At 47.5% G+C, this 15627-nt stretch overlaps 1 protein-coding gene across 1 annotated transcript; it reads right to left on the bottom strand.

The window, feature by feature from the left end:
* Positions 1 to 11156: 11156 nt before the first annotated feature.
* Positions 11157 to 15090, bottom strand: LOC135398654 (piggyBac transposable element-derived protein 3-like). The gene is made up of 2 exons (XM_064630039.1): positions 15026 to 15090; positions 11157 to 12954 (listed from the first exon to the last, which is right to left on the bottom strand). The coding sequence occupies exons 1-2, from the start codon at positions 15088 to 15090 to the stop codon at positions 11157 to 11159; spliced, it is 1863 nt and encodes a 620-aa protein (XP_064486109.1).
* Between the last annotated feature and the right edge of the window lie 537 nt (positions 15091 to 15627).

Below are 15627 nucleotides of genomic sequence, written 5' to 3'. Positions count from 1 at the left end.
TGAATGAGCACGCTCAAGCCAACCATGTACACTCTAAAAACAGAACATCACGGCATAGCACGCTGTGCGCCAACCATTGCACGCATTGATAGGATTATTGCTTCTGATTCGAGGAGAGAGGAGGGCATACGCCTTTTTGTGGCAATTATCATATATCCAAATTGCCACAAAAAAAAGCATACGCCCATCTCTCTACTCGAATCGGGCCCTATTCCGAGGTGCCTCGCTCGCGCAATCGAGTCGTTTGCAAGCGACGGCACGTGGTGTGTGATGTCATCGAACGACAGCGACGAGAATTTGGTATTCCAGTGCTTCCAGACGAGCCGCGCGTGAACGATCCTGTCGTTTGACCGATGCGCACGCTTGTTCAGCGGGGAGAGCTCAGCAGAAGGGAACGTGAAAAGGAGCAACTTTCAACACGAACCACCAGAAGACGACTGTCGCCTGGTTCCGACCCTCATAAGCTAGCAACGTGTGTAATGATTTTTTTTTTTTTTTTTTTTGCTACATTCTATAGCGGCTTCCCGCTCTAGCAAATTTTTCCACGGCTGACAGTGAATACATGCAGTGAAAAGCAGTCGGAGATGCGAAAGGCAAAGGCAAATGAACCACTGACAACTTCCCAATCCGTTGAGCAGCTACCACATGTAGTTCCGAACCACCGATGGTGTCGGTAGGCGAAGCGATCGAGGCGGCGGGAACGATACCTGCCACTTTTGGTATTTCGGGTTACGTCTAACGATCGCGCGCTTGGGTTATTTACTATCGTTCAGCCCGTCGACGTGTTCAACGTCACTGTCACGCGCATCCTAGATGACGACGACAAAGCGATTGCACGAGCGCGTTCGCAAATATAACTTTGTGCATTTGAGATAAAAGCAAACATAGGCAATAAAAGACGACGCAAAAAAAAGACAAAAAGAAACAAGCTGTGCTTTTTTTTTTCTTTTTTTCGTATAATTTCCTCTATCTGCGATGGATTCACCGGTACGCGCTTCACGTCCCACCTCGGAGCAGTTTCACATTGTGCTCGACTATGTGGGGGAGCACCGTAATCTCTTTACGGGTGGGCTGTCCGCTGGCTACACATCGCAAGACAGAAATAGGGAGTGGTGCGAGCTGGCTACACGTTTGAACGCCAGCGGTGGTGCAGTGAAACCCGTTGAGAGGTGGAGAAAGGTGCGTAAATTAGTATCAGATACGAAACACCAACAAAAATCTCAAAATTGCGGCAGCAGTGACGACTGCAATATCCCCGTCATCGGCCCTTGGGACACCGCGGCCCACTCCAGGGCGACCTTACGTCATGTAGTTGGCTCTTTTGAGGCGACAGGCCTAAGGAACTTATTATGACCCCACCAGCGCTCTCGCACATTTCCACCATCACGATCACGTTCATCATCGCCATCGCCGCACCGATCACTCCCGTCATCTCTCATTGTCACCACTCACATTAGAACCCCGAGCTATGGGGTAGTTTTCCACTCATAGAGTGGAAAACCGCCCCCCCCCCCCCCCCTGCATCATCAGAATATATATGTTGTTTTTGCTGCAATATCCCACTACTTGATTGAAGTTGTGTTCAATGGGAACTTTTAGACGTGGATCAACTGGAAAAGCGCCACCAAAGCCAAGGCAGCTCGCATCTCACATCACACGCGGGAGCCGGGAAGAGGTCCCCCGCCGAAAGAATCGCTCTCTGAGCTGGAGGAGCGGCTCGCCTAGCTGTGATTGGGCAAGTGGCGACGACCGGGATGTAGGAGACTCGGGATACGGGCACTGCCGGCCTCGGAGTCCGCATCAACGATCATTTATATGGCACCGCCCGAGGCAGCTTCTGCCTCACAGAGTGATGAAGGCAGGTCGACGTGCACATAGGTTCCGACCGCGTTGGCCTCGATAGCAGCCACGCGAAGTAACTTGCAGCCATCTCCGTTGAATGCTCTGGCTACTCGACAGGCCAAACGACTGGGTCCGAGAAATCGCTCGTGCACCGACACTCAGCCGATAGCATCGTTCACAAGCGACACGTTTAGAAGGCAATGAAATACCAAATGCTCGGTGCCGTCGATACGTGACATCACGCATCACGTGCCATCGGTTGCAAACAGCTCGATTGCTCGTGCGGTGCACCTCGCGATTCAAGCACACTATTGTTAGACGCGCCGTCGGAATATCAAAAGTTGCATGGGTCGTTCCCACAAGGTCGATCGAGAGCGAGCGATCCTCGCCTACCGACAGTGTCGGTCACGCGCAATCGGTAGCTCGGAATAGGGCCCCGAAGCGATAACCGTCAATGGTTTGCGCACAGGGTACTATGCGGCGAAGTTCTGTTTTTAGAGTGTATCATCCCGAATGACGTCCTCCTCTCCCCCGATTTGTTGAAAAAGAGATACGCACACCTTTTTGTGACACTTATGCAGCTATAGTAATTGTTTAAAAGGGGGTGTACGCCCGGCGCTTTCCACAAAGGAAGCGTGATAACGGTATTATTTGTTCTGCGGTTCAGCTATGTTTGATAAATAGCAACATTGATAAATGAAGGAACCACACTCTTAAAGCCAATTTCACCACATAGCACTCTCAAAAACAACCGTTGCGCAGAATGATGATGCCGTTATCTCCCTTGATTTGTGGGACGTACTAGGCGTGCAATCCTGTCACCGGCTGTGCTGTCTGAGGTTTTCCCTGGGTTTTCCGAAGACATTCCAGACGAATGTCGGCACAGTTCCCCTTGAAGTCGGCCCAGGACGCATACTAACCCCCCTGTCCCCACTCCTTCCTGCTGTCCTCTCTTCATCTGTCCACGTCTATACGCCGCTCATAGCCACAGTTGCTTCGCGGCGCTAACACGGAATTTAAAAAAAGTACTAGGCGTGCGCCTTTTTGTGACAATTACCTTAACAGAATAACAGCATAAGCGTCACAAAAGGGTATACTTTCTCGTTTTCAACAAATCAGGAGAGAGAACGACGTCATTCCGAATGATGGTTGGCTGGGATCGTGTCATGCAGTCAAGTTCAATTCCAAGAACGTACGGTCACAGCCAGAACTAGAACAATAGCCAGCCAGTTACCATTGCGAATGTCATCCTACTCTCCACAGATTTGTTGACATGGGAGGTATACTCCTTGTTGTGATGCTTATGCTTTTATGGTTAATTGTCACAAAAAGGTGTAGAGCTGTAAGGTGTATTTCCACAAATCGAGCGTGATAACGGTACCGTTCTGTGAAATGGTTTAGTTTCAATGTGCTACGGGGTGAAGTTCAGTGTCTAGAGTGCGCGTGTCTGTACTCTGAAAACGGAACTTAACAGAACTGAAAACGGAACAGCCAACTGGGATGTCAGTCATCGCTTATGATTTCAGCGGGGCGTATTCCCCTTTTCGTGACAATAACGTAGTACACTCTTAAAATAGAGGGGAGGGGGTTATGGTAGGATCGGCTCGACGTTGTTGGCCACACAGATGTGGGCGTCGTCACGACTATAGCAAAAAAAAAAAAAAAAGACGGATACAGGATGAAGGGTGGAGATCCGTAGAGGGTGCATGAGTTCGTCGGGGAGAGCAAAGTGTTAGAGGTGTCGTTCAGCAAGACCCGCCTTCTGCAGAAAGAGAACAAAGTTTCTTGCTTTAGCGGAGCGTTCGGCAGAAGAACCACCGGGGTAGAGGATGTCCGCTAGCGTGCCCGAGCTGGAGTGAGGGAGATGGCCTTCGCGCGCAGAATGGTGTGCTCGGCGGTCTCGCAGGATATGCTCGATTGTTTCAGGTTGTTGACAGTGGCCACAGCAGGCGTCACCCGATCTTGAATAGTTGAGAGTTGGTGAACGCGGATCCAGTGTGGAGCCTATGGAGCATGGTCTGCATGCCTCGAGGAAGGTTTTTCATGGGAAGAAGGGGGCGATGATGGTCCATGGTGTCCCGTATCCCACACTCTTAAAAATGAACTTCACCGCATAGCACGCTCCTAGCCAGCCATAATCTCGAATGATATCGTTATCTGCCCTGATTTGTTCAAAACGGGAGGCGTACGCCTTTTTTGTGACAATTATGAACAGCATATGTGTCATAAAAAAGGCGTACGCCTCCCGTTTTCAACAAATCAGGGCAGATAACGATATCATTCGAGACTGTGGTTGGCTAGTAGCGTGCTATGCGGTGAAGTTCATTTTTAAGAGTGCAGGGCGGCGCAGTTCAACAAGCTGCTGAACGACCATTTGCCTGTCGGTGTCGTCCGGAGTTGGTAAACTATTGCTGCAGCCCAGGTGTGCCGAGGACGCCAGCTGATCCGCCCTTTCGTTGCCGCCGATACCGATGTGGGACGGGATCCATTGGAAGACGATATCGCCTCCGGTTTGCTTATGCTCTTAAAATAGAACTTCACAGCATAGCACGCTTCTAGCCAACCATCATCCCGAATGACATCGTCCTCTCCCCTGATTTGTTGAAAACGGGAGGCGTACGCCTTTTTGTAACACTTACTGCTGGCCAATTCATGTCGAGACTGGGAGGTACCCGGGTTCGAATACCGGTGCCGGCTGTGCTGTCTGGGGTTTTTCCTGGGTTTTCCTACACTCTTAGAAATGAACTTCCCCACATAGCACGCTCCTAGCCAACCATAATCCCGAATGACAACGTTCTTGCCCCTGATTTGTTGAAAACGGGAGGAGGAGCCTATTTTTTTGTCATTATGCACGGCACAAAATAGGCTCCTCCTCCCGTTTTCAACAAATCTAGGGCGAGAACGTTGTCATACGGGGTGATGGTTGGCTAGGAGCGTGCTATGTGGTGAAGTTCATTTTTAAGAGTGTAGGGTAAGACATATGTTGGCACTGTTCCCTTAGAAGTCGGCACAGGGCGTCAGTCGTGGCGTTACCCACCTCTGTAAGGCCGACAATGGCGAGTCCTTTCACCATCACCACCACCACCACCTTGTAACACTTGCGCAGTTATGTTAATCGTCCCAAAAAGGCGTATGCCCAGCACTTTCCACAAATCAATGGTGATAAATGTATCATTCTGTGCAGTGGTTGACCTTCAGCGTGATATATATGTTTTCTATATTTACTTATCAACTTATCAATCTGAACGGTGGTTGGCTGTGAGCGTCTCATACAATGGAGCTTTGTTTTTAGAGCTAGCTCTTGCTTAGAGTTAACTGGTGTTAGTGTTAAGCTTAAGTTTAAAATAACTGCAATTGAAGTAGCATAGGACAATGCAACATTAAGATTCTTGTGGGCATAAAAAGTAAAGAGCACCTCAAAGGCTAAACTGCGTGGCAACAAAAAGGTTAAACCTCTTCGAAGGACAACCATGGCCAGCATGCTGCATGCTGCTCTTGGCAAGTTATGTCGATCCAATGCAGCGTTTTATGGATAAATTTTATGGATAAAGCAGGTGGCAACTCAAACTCCCTCTGTGAACTACCGCCGTAATATTAATTGTAGAAGCTTTGCAAGTTTTGATGGAGTGGATTCAACGTCCCCTCAAATGGGATGTTATTGATGGCGGCGCTAATCGATTACGTCCGGATCCAGTATATATACGCCCTTTCTGCCGCCTCTTTTTCGTGGATTCACTTTGGAAGGAGCAAAACGTGAGGTACCAAGGGTCTCACGCGCTCACATAAATGCAGCTTCCAAAAGATTTCGGCGTATATACTGTTCATCCAGTAAGTTTTCCTTGTGCTCCGCAGCACATTCGAGAGTTCCTTTCATCGATTAAGCTTCATAATGTCATCTGTCTTAATTATTTTGGTGGCTTTCTCAACACTGATAAGTGAACTAGAAATAATACCGATCTACACTCTAAAAGCGAACTTGGTGACATATTACGCTTCTGGCCGACCGTAATTCAAGATGATATCGTGCTCTCTTCGGGTTGCAAATATAGGAGGCGTCACGCTTTTGTGACACTTTAATGCTCACAGAAAGTCGCACCCACCACTCTGTTTTCATATCAGAAGTGCGGGTAACGGTACCATTCAGTAACTATTGCACTAAATACACGTGGCATTCACGAAACAGGTCTAGATCACTCACTTCGTTAGACGGTGGGAGTGGAACGCGTGCGATATTCGAAATACACCACATACGACCCAACACCACAGCGCCAGGAACGTGAGTTGCCTCTGTAAGCAGAGCACCATATTTCCGAAACGTCATTGAAAAGAAAAGAAAAAAAGTTTCGTAACGGAGCTAGACCCCACGGAACTCGTAGATTATGCTAGGTTGATGTTGAGACAGTTCATGAAGTCACTGACGAAAGCACTGTTAAAGCGTTCAATAATTACGGATATTTTAAAACGCCATATTGATCATCAAAGGGAATACCCAAACGCTACCCACGAACACACTCACAGATGCGGAGCCTCTCAACCCATAGCTTCAGTAGAGGGCTGTGCCGAAGCCTAGACATGTGCCTAGCCTGTTAGATGTGATGGCAAGTCGCCGTTGTCATCCATAGACTACCACGCCACTACCCAATTCAGACGATACCTCCCTCTCCCGTGACTGTACTTGGGCAAATCGTTTGAGTAGACCAATGACAGGCCGCTCCTCAAACGGCATATTTAATTACACAATGAGATAATTTTGCACTTTAGTGCCCCTTTAATTACGCCGACTTGGCTCGTTATTCACTAGTTCCGTCAGAACTGATGATTCTAACGCTATTGTCGCTCACGCTAACTTTTCGGTTTTGTGCTGGAGAGCCTTTCTGAACCACCATATTGAACACCCACTTTCCACTGCAGCAAATTTCCTTCTCAGAACAAACGACACATCCAACACTACAAGCATAAAACTCGCTACCAAAGGCTACATATTGCATTTCAGAAGTTCACCAAGTTTCACCGATTCACTTTCTAGTTCCGAGTTCATCTGTGCTTTTTGTCTACAATTTTCTTTCCTTTCTTTCGCAGTGAATCCGGTTTTAAACATCACGTCCTATTGCTTCCTATGCTGCATCCTCCGAGACACCAACAAAAAAGAGGCAAAAGGCGTTGCAGCACCCTCGGTGTTTAAACACCAGCGCACACACACGGTCGTCGTCCATTTTTGTTTAACTACATCGCGGCACAATGGATGAAGAGCGATCGTGACGCGGTCGACAGCAGCACCTCCTGGAGGCGATTTTGTCGAGTATATTCATCCTCGGGGAGTTCGAACCCAGCCCTCGATTCATTTCCTATCACCTTTTGTTTCGTCCGTTGTTGACTCGTACCGTGTTTTGAGGCTACGTTAGCCGCGTGCATCGTGTCGTCTGCTACAATAAGTTGCTCTTCATGAAAAAGGCCTAAGGTTACGGGGTTGGGAACCGTGCACTTGGCCGGGAGGTATTTGCACGAAATAACAGCGAGAAAGGACAGGAGACAGAAACGCATTTATGTATGGTGGTTTGGGGTTAAGAGCTGCACTACGGATGTGTTAGCAACCCTGGTGAGAGGGGAAGTGTGAACGTAACAATGGGGAAGATGTAGCAGGAGAGGATATGTGGAATATATAGGATCGTATAGTAGCATACCGCGGAGAACGCACAGCACCGGCTTACGCGTGCATTGATAGCTTGCTTTCTCGTTCTGTTGGAGGATTGTTATTGAAACATAGACCCTCTATAAGGGAGTTCTGGATGTTTCTATCTTACTTTTCCTTCTTTTGCATCCCAAAAGCGTTCAGCAGGATATGAAGTATTTATGTGCATTCAGATTATCATATCGACGTAACGCCAACTACATTGTACTCTGGTTCTCCATACACTTCTGCTCCGTCTGTATGATATTAGAGAAACATTTCTGTTTTTTTTTTTTTTTTTTTTTAGTTAGCTTACAGGTAAGCAAGGCTCCGGTGTTGAGAACAGAACAAGAAACAGACGCTCCTCACCTGTATGGACGCAAGAAAAATGTGCATATTACGTGCTATAGACGCGCGGTACAGAAAAGTTGGCACTTTAACCAGTCACGTGCTTGCAGCACAAGAATCCACGTAGGAAACACCCCACCAAATCATGATACGATGGTTGCCACTGGTCAATTTTAAAATTGGCGACGTACTCGCCGTAGGACTGTGGGACTTTCGGCAATTTCCTTCTGGAAACTATTGCCACCATTTAGGAAGGCTTTGGACAATTTTTAATTGTAAACAACCAACATCAGACCTTAAAGTAGCACAGAAGTCATTTTTAACACCCTGTTTTCTTCCTATAAAACTGTTAAGTAGGCCAGTAAGATGCACCATGCAAAGTAATTCACACCACAGAGTCATAATTATCGCAGAAATCGAATTTAAAGTACGCCGCAAAAAGCGACCGTGCGCAACGGCGGTGAAGAGCAGTACCAGCCTGTGAATTGCCTGGAACCTCGCGCTGACGTTATAAGGAGAACGCTCGCTGATTGGTCTAGAGAAATCTTGTCTGCTACTCCTCTGTCGTCTGCTACTCGGCTGTTCGGGGTTCTGAAAAAGCCTTTCTCATGGCTCGGTAATGATTCGGCCGCTCCTTCTATCCCCAATTCTCCGGGTGAACTGGCAAAACTGGTTTTCGGCGGCAACGGGACAAGGCGCTAACCCCCACTGACCGGCGAACGAGAACGAGTTCTCCTTATAACGTCATCGGTGACGTGGCATCATGCCTTCTCCTCCTCGTTATACCCAGAGTGTCGAGTTAAGGATGAACGCGTGGAGTCATGTTTTTGTGAGCTTTTTTCTGGGAAACAAATTGCACACATCAAAACCTTTAGCGCTATTCGGTAAAATGACACACATACTGTCATCAGACGTCTTAATCTGAAATTTTTTTGGATGGTCCTCTGTACTACTCTAAGTGCACTTTTTGGGCGTTGCACCCTGGTGTATAGTAAATCTTGTTCAGAGTGGCGGCTATCTAATCACAGCTTCTTGAAATCATGCACCAGCAAATAATGATGCTCGTGTACAATACCCGAATGACATCTAATGGTCGTGGTGACGCTGGAATATGAGCTCCCTCCATCGCCTTGGATTCCCCGTGTCATCTCATTTTGCCAGAGGGAACCCTGGTATTCGTCTGCAGAGTATACGTACTCATCCAGCCGAGCGAAGGACGCTAAGAGATCCTCCTTATTCCAGCCCAGCTACCTATTGATTAGGCAGCGCCAAGCCTCTTCTCAAACAGCCCAGAGGCATCCATCCATTCATGCATGTAGGCAATGCTTGTGCTTCGCTTAATCACTTCCAGTGTTGATGTGAAACATGAACTTCAATGTCACCGACCTAATACCGGCGGTGGGGGGGGGGGGGGGGATATGTTTATTAAGAAAAAGAAAGAAAAGGCGGAATACCGGCGTCTTCTTCATTGTTTTCCTGTAACGCCTGCACTTCGTCTGCATTGTGGAAGAAACGGCAGTTATCGCTGATTATTATTATTATTATTTTATTAGTCACAATCAACAGTCAAACACATAACAGACCCGCCTAAGCCAAATGGCTTGTGATAGTGCATTGAAAGCTAGCAAAAAGATGATAGAAGAAAGATAATTGCTTGATGAAATGTGTGATTATTATCGCGATATCACCAATATGCCGGTTGGTTATATTTCTTCGCATTTTTCGTGATTATTAGAGTAGAGAGCTCTGAGTATTAGAGAGTGCCTGTACTGACCGCAGAAGATTAACACCTCCATGTTTTTTTACCTAATCTCCCTTGTCGTTTTCTCTCTCGCTCTCTTACGATTCCTTAAAGCAACAACTATCAATGTTTTCTCTTCGTGTTTTCTTTTCTTTACTTTCTTTTTTTTTTTTGTTATGGAACAAGTAGCCTGGAATAAGAGAGCGATTCACTGCTCCTGGGTTGGTCTCAGTATCAGCTTGATTTGACGTGACTTAAAAAAAACAGAAAAAAAGAAGAGACAGGCATATATTACGGGCTTACGGCTCACAACGTTTCGCCGATTATGTCTGCTTATCAGGGCAGACACGGTGAAGTGGTGAAGTTAGGTAACATGGGCAGTGTACGTGCTTTAAACGCATTCTATATGACTACTATACGGTATCTTACTTATTATATTATAATTACCAGCATTCTGCAAATCATCACGGCCATTCCCTAGCCATTCCTAGCCATTCCCCGCTTCCCTTCCACCACTGGGGTAGAGTATCGCCCCCGGCGACGAAACTCCCCACCCATCATCCTGAAATAAAGTTGTTGTTGTTGTTGTTTTATTATAAGGTTATCTTTCACGTATCTACTTGTCTTTTCTAACCGAACCCTCGTTTAGGGGTAGCCTAAAATCTGTCCCGAAAGCCGGCTCGTGGAAATGCTTCCTATTGTGATGAACAGCAAAAGCCGACAGTGGCGGAAGTACGTGTATGGGAAAGGGCATGAGGAGAAAAGATGCCACTTCTCTACAAGCTCGTCACGATGACATACGAGAGCGTCGCAAGCTAGTTGTACTATCAAATTCAAGCTCGTACAATGACCAATCAAGCTAAATGCCCCAAAAAGGTCATTCAGCCCGACAAAAAAAACAACAACAAAAAAAGCGTAGATACCGAAGACCGTATAGCCCATCCTTTGTTGACATTTATTGAGCAGTATGAGCCTTCAAGATAGCGGAAATAGCATCGCGATGACGTTTCCGTTTGAGCTGAACCTGTGGCAATGGCCCTGTTAATTCTCATCTGCAGCGTCCAATCTCCGTTTGCTTCAGCTAAACGGAAGTGGATCAAACGGACGCACTGTGTTTACTTCCGCTCGGCCTTCGGAGAAACAATCCGGTCTCTCAGTTGCACTGAAGCTAAGTCCGCGTCTCTCCGAGGAAATTGCTTCCTTAGACGAGCACAAACGGCTTCAATAGTTCCCAGATGTATCTGCGATTGTGTTTGTAAATTAACCCTCGAAAGCCTGAATTATTTTTTTCTTTCTTATTTGTGTTTGATGTCAACACGCCTTGTTGCCATGAGCCCCTGGACACCCACGAAAAATGATTTTCAAGGTTACTGTTTCCACAAATGAGATATATCGCGATGCCATATGGCATCGCCAGGCCGCCATGTGAGCAAGATCTATGTAGCTCAAAATCCAAGCAGATTACTCAAGAATTAAGTGCTTGTTCACCCAGTACACCTCAAATAAAAACAAAATTATGCTTTATTGAGTATCAGGACACACTTATTGAGAACCATGTCATCGGGGTGCTGTGTGGAACGGCACAAAGCAGTCAATGCAGAGACCTACGTTACACTTAGCGCATTTCGTGCGAACTTGACTGGTGCAATTTTCTTCCGCACAACGCAGCCTCCTTTTTTCTGGAGTCGAAAGCACAAGATGGTCGAGCCTATCGTAACGGATGTTGTCTGACACCCTGCTTCCCGAGGAACTTTCTTTCGAAATCCGTGTGCGGCCCGGTCCCTTCGGTGCGTTCTTGTACCGTGTCAGGTACGTCAAGACTATTTGTCGGCGAAACTCTAATTGCCTGATGTCAGTCCCGGACTTTCGAAGGACAAGCCAGGCGTTATGGACGACGACGTCTACGAGCCACGTGAAGATGGGCCACCACCACTTCTTTCCACGGACTGCAATTCGGTACAACGAAACATTTTCATCCATGCGATCCGTCCCTCCCATGAACTTATTGTACTCCGCGAAGAGAGCTGGTCGTGGGACAGATATTCTTTTCTTTTCGGACTGAGAATAGCGTGACGCTTTTTCCACAGGCTGTACTCCGTGGCATGTCGACATCCCAGTAACCACAGAGTTATCCACCCACCGTGTAATTAGCACACCGTCTTCCTCGCTTTGCACAAACTCATATGTTCCGCGTGTCTTCTTTTTCATTTCTCCGCAGCTAGTTAGTGGGCAACCTTTTGGCACACGATTTTCACGAACGGTCCCAGTTGCTCCATAGCCCCGCGACTTCAAGCAAATCATAAGGTTTACGCCAGTAAACAAATTATCAAAATACAATCTCAGTGGCAGATCTTGTATATCTTTAGGGAGCCTGTCAAGCATCTGCACCAGTGGAGAAGCAGCTTTACCAAACTGCTCCTCATACTCAGGCTTTGCATGTGGGTTCTTTCCTTGATAGACATCGAAATCTACCAAATAGCCGTCTGGAGTGTTCAAACACCAAACTTTGTAGCCAAACCGTATTGGTTTCCCCCTTATGAATTGCTTACATCCATGTCGTCCGTAGTAGGCGATCATGCACTCGTCGTAGTCCATGCACTGTTCAGGCCTAAGATGTTCTGCAAATTTCTTTTGCAGCAGCTCCATGAGAGGCCGCAATTTTGCCATCTTATCCCTGCTGTCTAGGTCTGTGTTGTCAGCACAGTGGATGTACTTCATAATCTGAAGAAATCTGTCACGTCGGATAGCACCGTACACCATCTCATTTCGCACATCCTCTCTGGACTCCCAGTAGCGACGTTTTCCCGGCACAGTGTTATAGCCACTCAGGATGAGGATGGCAATAAACACTTTGATTTCATCCTCGGTGATTTGAGGGTCTGGTTCATTTTTGAACAGCGCGTACTGTCGTGTTTGTTGGGCTAGGAACGAAACTATCTGGTCGTCAAAAAACGTTTCGAAAACATCTAGCGCGCTTTTGCCCCGTAGCGCTGAATAATCTGGTGCTGGAAAAATAGTTCCACTGGACGGCAGGTCTTTGTTTGACCATGTAGTCTGTCGCTGCGCCTTGCGGCGTGACTTGCGCCCTCCACCGGTTGCAGGGGAATGGCCTGTGGCCTTGTCCGCAGAGATCTCGTCATCAGCGGTACCTCCGATACGCGAGCGGTCTGACAGCACAACTTCTGCACCAGCCCGCAGCTGTCGCCCACTGAGGTTGTCCAACAGGCCTCCTTCGTCTTCTTCAGCCGAGTCCTCATCTGAATTCACATTTGCATCAGGAGGCTCGATATAGATAGCTTGAACGTCTTCGTTGTTGTTTTGCAAGAGGTCAAGCGCGTCATTCAGTGACAGTGCTCTGCAAAATAACAGGTGGCATCCTTGATCCTGATGCAAAAGCGAAAGAAAACATACTTCTAGAAGTCTTCTATTGAAATGGAAATGCGCAGGGCTCTCAGCTACGAGAAAATCGACTAGAATCAACTGATGAATGGTAATGACCCTGTGAAAGCCTAGAGATGCCAAACGGCATCAATGATGTTTGCAGCGTAATAGACGTACGTAAAAAAACCACAAACAAATCCAGAGCCTTGCAGTGATGTTCCCCAACATCACTTGCATCCGTTTTTCAGATAACTATCACGCCGCATTTCAAGAAGTCTACAATAAGTGAACTTACGTGGGACGACGCGCAGCTTTTCTTTTCGGTGGCATGACGGTATTTTATTGAGAGAAGCTGTGGCGTCCACGACAGACGACAAACGAAAATTGCGCGCTCCCTTCTAAAACGTGTCTTTAGTGATGCCGATGACAGTTGGTTTGATCATTTACGCCAAATTCGAAACCGAAACCAGTGACCTTTTCTATGGACGGTATAGCGATGCCATATGGCATCGCCAGGCGCTCGAGGGTTAATTCATTGTGCGTTATTTGATGGTTGATTGGGAGATAGCAACGCCTAGAATTTGCACTGGCCCTACACTCTAAATCCTTGCGAGAGGCACGGACTTGTCTTCAGAAAAGACTGTGATGTTGCCTTTTACGCTTCGCCATCTTAAGAGATTTCAACTACATCATCAGGTTTAGATAGCGCACCTCCGCTACCCATGGTAAACTCCGATCGAGAGTAATGCCTGAAAGCAGTGACGTGGTACACGACGTACGTCTGTACCGCATAGCAAAGCGCGTTAAACTCTGTCTTGGCCTACCTCGAGCGACGTCAAACGCCTTAGCCATGGCAGAAGCCCGGGAACCACCTGTATCAGCTCTCAGGATGCAAGAAACATTCCGCCACTACGTGCGGTTGGCAACGCGCCACCATCACCATCCTCTGCGTCCAGCCATTATGAGACGTCACCACTCTTCCTTCACCCGAGCTATCCAGATACAACGTGGTCTTATTCTGAAGCACAAGCCACATGCATTACCGGATATCCCAACATGGGTTCTACAGGCTCCTGACGTAAGAGTTAATGTGCCTGGACTTCAGGGAAAGAAGGATATACCAACGCATGTTCTCCGCCAGTTCAGTCTTGAGTTATTAAACAGAACCGCAGGCAGACTACAGATTTTCACGGATGCATCTACGACATTATCCGGCTACTCGTGTGTGTTTGTTATCCCGGAGGCGAATATCAAAAGAGCGGTGCGGCTGTCTTACGTCAGCTCTGCTTCGGCCGCTGAACTTGATGGCGTCCTCTTGGCACAAATTTTTATTCACTCCCGATCTTCAGTTGCACACTGGATCATCTATAGCGACCAGGGTGTTCAACCGGAACGGAACCGAACCGAAAACCGGAGCTGAACCGGAATTTTTTCACGAACCCGAATCGGAACTGAACCGTTATATTTTGACCGGCCAGGAACTTTACCGGAACCGGAACTAAAGAAAAATAGTGTTCCGAACCGGTTCCAGAAACGGCTCAGGGCTCTTCTGTTTCACCTTTGGACGCGAATGCCCTCTGCTGTACCTGAGCACGCACGCATCGCGCTCATGATAACAACACGATGAGTCGGCACTGCTTTGCAGATTTCATATTACACAGTTCCACTTAGCGAGGGATGTCGCCAGTGCGAATTCACATTTTCTTCAAATTCTGCTAAACACCTGAAGCTTAGTAACCCTCAAGTGTTGTCCTTCTTCGCAATCTTTCAGTTGCGCTTCCTCTTTAGTCGTTTCCTCACGTAGACAATTTAGCAAGAACGACAAAAATGATGTAGCAAATCACTCTGTTAGGGGCGTGCACGGAGTACTAAACGCTGTTACTCGTCGTCTTCTTCCATTGTCGTCTAAAGCGGGGTGCCGGAGTGTGATATGAAGCAAGAATTATGCGAATCGCTAAATGTTGGCCATAAACACCATGATTGAACGATGAATAACCATATACAGGGTGCGTGCAGATAAACCTAACCGGCATTTGTCTACTTACCTGAGGAACTTCCGGTGGCGCACGATCGCGTACTTATGCCTGCGAAAGCTACAAGACCAAGCCATACTCAGCGTAAAAAAAAAATAACAGAGCGCGAAAACGTCGGCTTCCATGCATTAGAATAGGGCAACATGGCGGTCTCCAGGTGAGTTTTGTGCAGGTACCGCTAGGGGCACTATCGATGAGCATCCACGCGACAAATCGTTTAGGTTTCTGCACCGATAGCTCCCCTAGCGATACCTGCACACAACTCACCTGAGTCCGCCATGTTGCCCTATTCTAATGCATGGAAGCCGACGTTTTGGCGCTCAGTTTTTTACGCTGAGTATGGCTTCCAGGATTTATTTGTAGCTTTCGCACGCATAAATACGCCATCGTGCTCCACCTGAAGTTCCTCAGGTAAGTATAGACAACGAGTTACGTGTGCAAATGCCGGTTAGGTTTATCTGCACACCCCCTGTGTGTCGACATCGAAATACCGTCGATCTAAAGCGTTCTTGTTTTTAAGGCATGTCGCAGCCCCGGGGCCTTGGACATGCGAAGGCGGTTGCTACCACCGGGTACATTGAGCATGCAACACTGTGCCGCTTGCGCCGCCAGCA

Source organism: Ornithodoros turicata, chromosome 6 (assembly GCF_037126465.1).
Source record: "Ornithodoros turicata isolate Travis chromosome 6, ASM3712646v1, whole genome shotgun sequence".
In the NCBI taxonomy this organism is placed as follows: Eukaryota; Metazoa; Arthropoda; class Arachnida; order Ixodida; family Argasidae; genus Ornithodoros; species Ornithodoros turicata.
Note: the sequence above shows the minus strand (reverse complement) of the source record. Positions and strands in the feature narration are given on the sequence as shown.